We start from the raw sequence: 5900 nt of genomic DNA, 5'->3' as shown, positions 1-5900 counted from the left end.
TCATCGAGTTTTTCTTCAGGAAAACAGATTTTTTCCTTTTTTGGACCTTTTGCGCTAAATTTTCGTATCTTTTTGAAACTGGGGCCAGTTTTAGCGCAGAAACTCAGCTATTTTTGGCAAAATCACCACTCAAAAACAATTATTTGACGCGTTTGCGGCTGCCGCCGATCGGATTCCAAAAATTTCAAGGCCCCAAAAAAGCCCAAAACCTTTTCTAAAAAAGGACGCTTTCCCCAAAGAAATCGCCCAAAAACTCAAGGAGTTATGAGGATTTCTCGGTGCACAAAAGAACAGTTGTCGCCACAGATTTGTCCAGAGCTGACCCAGAAAATCCGGCAATATTCCAGATTTGGGAAACGTGGCAACGCACGCCATCGTCTATGCGCAGCTGTACGTCAGTGGCGTGCATCATGGACTGCACGTTTTCGTCGTCCCCATCCGCGACCCCGAGACCCTTCAGCCCTTCCCTGGGGTCACCGTTGGGGACATGGGAGAGAAAATCGGCCTCAATGGCATCGACAATGGGTATTTTCCCCCATCCCCACTCTTTTTTCTGCTGTTTCAAGCCCCCCGCCCTTTCCCTAGGTTCTTGCTGTTCTCCCACTACCGCATCCCTAGGGCGTATCTCCTGAACGACACCGGCGACGTCACGGAGGAGGGGCGTTACGTCACGCCCTATCAGAACGAGTCTCAGCGCTTTGGCGCCTCCCTCCTCGCCCTCTCCGCGTCCCGCGTCTGGGTGACCGCCCAATCGGACGCGTATGGGGGCTGCGCCCTCACCACCGCCCTCCGCTACTCGGCAGTGAGGCGCCAATTTGCGCCCAGCGAGGGGGAGCAGGAGGTGGCCATTCTGGAGTACCAAACGCAGGTGGGAGTGGCAAAGTGTTGTTTTATGCGTAACTTGCTTAATAGTTGTCGGATTTTGGCGGTTTTAACTGCGTTCTGGAGCTGAGGCTTTCCTCTATCCACCACGTGCTGGGAAATCACTTTCCTGAACAGACTAGGGGGTTTTTCTTTGAATCAAGATCATCGGAGTTTTGCCGGAAAATCGCATTTGACTATTTGGCGCCCAAACGAGGCACCCTAGGGAAAAGAGGTGCTTTTGATGAAAAACTGGCAGCGAACGGCGATTTTTGCACAACCCTAGTTTCACGAGTTTTTGAGTTAAGTTCAAAACTGCAGTTTTCGCAAAAAAGCCTCAAAATCTCCAGAACCAAAACTCGCCGGTACTTTCCGAGCACATCACTGGATAGAGGGGGGCAAATTGCATGAAAAAGTTGCTATTCACTTTTGGCCTAAACCGATCACTGAGGGAGTTACGGGCGCTTTTTTGCTTGTCCCCCCAATTTTGGAGAAATTTTGGAAATCCTGCCAATTTTCGATTGGACCATTATTTGTTGAAATTCCGCTCAATGGCCCTTGTAAAACCCAAACCTAGCAAAATCGCCCAAGTTCAATGGGGAAATTTCGAAAAATCGCCATCTTCAGGACTCCACAGCGCTTAAAGGGGTGGCATCCCCCCCCTGGAGTCTCAGTGCGGACACCAACCATCAAATATGTTGAAACCCAAGCGGACAAACACTGTGGGCAAAATTGGGGACATTTGGAGAAAAATTGGGGATTTTATGGAGGTTTGAAGCTCGCGCCCCCATAAGAGCCTGTCCTGAGTGCACGTTCTTTTCCCCCTACTTCGGTTGGGAAATTTTCCCCAAAGCAATTAGCCAGTGTTTTTTGTGTAGTTCGTCCATATGCCTCGTCCTAAGCAGGAAAATTTGCGAAGAAACACTTTTGATTTTTTTGGAAAATTTTCTCTGATCGAAACATTAGACTTTTTCCCGAAATTTACATTTAATTTGTTTGCGCCCAAACGAAGCTTCTTACCGAAAAATGGTTCTCTTAATGAAAAATTGCCGCTTCCGCGGTAGAGCCAATGGTAGTTTTTCCACACTTATCACATGCACAGTTTTGGCACAAATGTCAAAAAGATGTTTTTCACAAAAAGGTGAATAACTGCAACACCAAAGGCCCTCAGGAAATTCCAGGCACACCACTAGATCGAGAGGCCAGAATTGCATAAAAAAGTTGGTATGGACTTTTTCGTTAAAACACACACCAAGCGAGTTAAAGCCGATTTTTGGATTTTCCCCCAATTTTCGGAAAAAATTTGGAAATTTGGCCACAATTCAAATGAGCCATTTTTCGTCAAAATTCCACTCAATGGCCTATGAAAAACCCAAAACAAGCAAAATCGCCCAAATTCCATGGGGAAGTTTGGAAAAATCGCCATCTTCAGGGTTGCACAGTTCCTTCCTCCCTGGTTCTGTTGGGTATTTTTTCTTAAAACAATTAATCAGTGTTTCTCCTGTAGTTGATCCTTATGCTACGCTCTAAGCATGAAATTTTCCACAAACGCATTTTTCATTTTTGCTCAAAAATTTCCCCTGGTCGAAACCTCGGAATTTTGCCCGAAATTCACATTTTATTTTTTTGCGCCCAAACGAAGCTTCGAACCGAAAAATGGGTCTCTTGATGAAAAATTGCCGCTATCGCGCTAGAGCCAGTGGTAGTTTTTGCACACTTCTGCCATGCGCAGTTTTTGCACAAATGTGAAAAAGATGTTTCTCACAAAAGGGTGGATAACTCCAAAACCAAAGACAATCTATAAATTCCAGACACATCACTAGATCCCGAGCCCAGAAATGCATAAAAAAGTTGGTATGGACTTTTTCGTTAAAACACACACCAAGCGAGTTAATGCCGATTTTCGGATTTCTCCCCAATTTTCGAAAACATTTTGGAAATTCGGCCGACATTGAAATGAGTAATTTTTGGTCAAAATTCCACTCAATGGCCTTTGAAAAACCCAAACCAAGCAAAATCCCCCAAATTCAATGGGGAAATTTCGAAAAATCGCCATCTTCAGGACTCCACAGCGCTTAAAGGGGTGGCATCCCCCCTGGAGTCTCAATGCGGACACCAACCATCAAATATGTTGAAACCCAAGCGGACAAACACTGTAGGCAAAATTGGGGACATTTGGGGAAAAATTGGGGATTTTATGGCTGTTTGAAGCGCGCGCCCCCATAAGAGCCTGTCCTGAGTGCACGTTCTTTCCCCCCTGGTTCGGTTGGGGAATCTTCCCCAAAGAAATTAACCAGTGTTTTTTGTATAGTTCGTCCATATGCCACGCCCTAGGTAGGAAAATTTTCGAAAAAACGCTTTTGACTTTTTCTGGAAAATTTTCTCTGATCGAAATCTTAGAATTTTCCCCGAAATTTACATTTTAATTTTTGGCGCCCAAACAAAGCTTCTTACCGAAAAATGTGTCTCTTGATGAAAAATTGCCGCTATCGCGCTAGAGCCAGTGGTAGTTTTTGCACACTTCTACCATGCGCAGTTTTCGCACAAATGTCAAAAACATGTTTGTCACAAAAAGGTGGAAAACTCCAAAACCAAAAAGAATCAACAAATTCCAGACCCACCATTAGATCGAGAGCCCAAAAGTGCATAAAAAAGTTGGTATTGACTTTTTCGGTAACACAAACGCCAAGCGAGTTAAAGCCGATTTTTGGATTTCCCCCCAATTTTCGAAAAAAGTTTGGAAATTCGACCAACATTCAAATGAGCCATTTTTGGTCAAAATTCCACTCAATGGCCCGTGAAAAAGCCGAAACAAGCAAAATCGCCCAAATTCTATGGGGAAGTTTGGAAAAATCGCCATCTTCAGGGTTGCACACTTCTTTCCCCCCTGGTTCAGTTGGGATATTTTTTCCAAAACAATCAACCAGTGTTTCTCGTCAAGGTGATCCTTATGCCACGCTCTAAGCAGGAAAATTTTCCAAAAAAGACTTTTGATTTGTTTCTCGAAAATTTCCCCTGGTCGAAACCTCGGAACTTTGTCCGAAATTCACATTTTATTTTTTTGCGCCCAAACGAAGCTTCTTAGCGAAAATTGGTGCTCTTGCCAAAACATTGCCCTTAAAAAACGCGATCCAATGCAAATTTTGCCTTGCCTGCAGCTCAAACGGTTTTCGCACAACAGTCAAAAAGGTGTTTTTCCAAAAAACCTCGATATCTCCAAAACCGAAAACAACCAAAAAATTCCGAGCACACCACCAGATCGAGAGCCTCCAACTGCATAAAAAAGTTGGTGTTCACTTTTTCGCTAGAGCAAACCCTAGGCGAGATAGAGCCGATTTTCGGATTTTCCCCCCACTTGGGCCAAAAAGCCATGTAAAAAGCACGGCCCCTTTCGGCTGTATCCTGCTTAGTTCTGGGCGGATTTCAAAAATCCCAACAGCAGTTGAAAGCTGATTTCGCGCTCCACCAACCGCAGTGTGCGACCGACAAATCCGACCAAAATCAGCCAAGCTATGAGCAAATTTCCAGAAAACTGGTTTCCCCCCAGCAATACCGCCTGCTGCCCCACCTGGCGGCCGCCTACATGCTCAAGGTCTTCACGCGCTACCTGAACGACGTGTTCGAGCAGATGATTGGCCAGCCGCGCTCCGCCTCCATCTCCCTATTGGCCGTGGAGGTTCACGTGGTCACGTGCGCCGCCAAGCCGCTCTCCGGTTGGCTGATGCGCGACGCCATCCAGAGCTGCCGCGAGGCGTGCGGCGGGCACGGCTACCTCAAGGGGGCGGGGCTGGGGGCGTGGCGCGCCAATCAGGACGCCGCCCTCACCTACGAGGGCGAAAACTGGGTGCTCGTGCAGCAAACGTCGAACTTCCTGCTGAAGATCTGGCCGCAGATTCGGGCCGGCACGATCATCGAATCCCCCCTGGGCTCGGTGGATTTCCTCAATGAGTGGCAGGAGATTTTGAGGGCGCGCTTTGAGGCCACCACTGTGCAGGAGCTGTGCCGCCCTGCAGGTAGGGAGCGAGTGGGCGAGGGGTTGTGAGGTATGAGCGCGCACTTTGCAGGCATTCTGCGCATGTTCCAGTGGCGCGCCTGCTATCTGCTGCAGCAGACCGCGCAGGCGCTGGAGGGGCGGCTGGAGGGCGGCCAGACGAAGTTCTGGGCCAGAAGCGACTCGCAGGTGTTCGCCGCCAAGGATCTAGCGGTGGCCTTTAGTGAGGTGAGTGAGGGCGGTGGGGCGGGCAGCACGCACCCTCACTTTTCGCTTGCAGCACTTCCTCCTGCGGAAGTTCCTGGATAAAGTGGCCAGCTGCTCGGATGGCGGGCTGCGCCCGGTGCTGCTAAGGGTGTTCGCCCTCTACGGGCTCTTCAGCCTGGAAAAGTCCCTGGGGTTGCTGTACCAGGGCGGGTTCGCGCAGGGCGCCGCCCCCGGCCAGCTGATCCAGAGGGGCGTCCTGGAGCTGTGCGCCCAGTTGAAGGATGAGGCGGTCGCCCTTGTTGACGTGATCGCCCCGCCCGATGCTGTGCTGAACTCGACTCTGGGCGCGTCCGATGGGCGCGTTTATGGGCGGCTGGAGCAGGCGCTCTTCGGGTCGCCCTATGGGGCGGGCAGGCCCACCTGGTGGGCGGATATCGTCGGCTGGAAGCAGTTTGGCCTGCAGGCCAAACTTTGATTGACTGTTTTTGGGGTTTTTAAATATATTTTTGGGGTTTTTTGGAAAAAATGGGCGTTTTCTCAGTTCCCAAAGAGGCGAAACTCCGCTTTTCTGGAACAATTGGGGAAAAATACTCAGAGAAGATTCCTGGAAACTGGAGAGTGGGGGTTCCCCTTCAAGATGGTGAAACTTCCGTATTTGGCGCCATCTGGTTTGGACAGCAGCAATTTTTGAAAATTGGCTTTGTGAGTGAAACTTTCAACGTTGCAAGCTCCCCTTTAAAATCCTTTAGTTGCCGCATTTACTCCTCAATTTTAGTGAAACTTTCGGCCAGTGGAGAGTAGGGATTCCGCTATAAGATGGTGAAACTTCCAGTTTTTGCAC

At 48.7% G+C, this 5900-nt stretch overlaps 1 protein-coding gene across 1 annotated transcript in view; it reads left to right on the top strand.

Annotated features, from left to right (window-relative positions):
• LOC109539779 (peroxisomal acyl-coenzyme A oxidase 3) overlaps window positions 1-5585 on the top strand; it is a 12043-nt gene extending 6458 nt beyond the window's left edge. The window contains exons 5-9 of the mRNA XM_019907763.2: window positions 348-525; window positions 586-868; window positions 4409-4874; window positions 4926-5080; window positions 5133-5585. Coding sequence (XP_019763322.2) covers window positions 348-525; window positions 586-868; window positions 4409-4874; window positions 4926-5080; window positions 5133-5534 — 1484 coding nt within the window. The 3' untranslated portion in view covers window positions 5535-5585. The remainder of the gene's footprint in view (window positions 1-347; window positions 526-585; window positions 869-4408; window positions 4875-4925; window positions 5081-5132) is intronic.
• Window positions 5586-5900: the final 315 nt, after the last annotated feature.

The sequence above is a fragment of the Dendroctonus ponderosae genome, unplaced genomic scaffold (genome assembly GCF_020466585.1).
Source record: "Dendroctonus ponderosae isolate FM_Combo_2020 unplaced genomic scaffold, Dpon_F_20191213v2 Dpon_F_20191213_12, whole genome shotgun sequence".
Taxonomy (NCBI): Eukaryota; Metazoa; Arthropoda; class Insecta; order Coleoptera; family Curculionidae; genus Dendroctonus; species Dendroctonus ponderosae.
The sequence above is the reverse complement of the archived record's forward strand: the minus strand, read 5'-3'. Positions and strand labels throughout refer to the sequence as shown.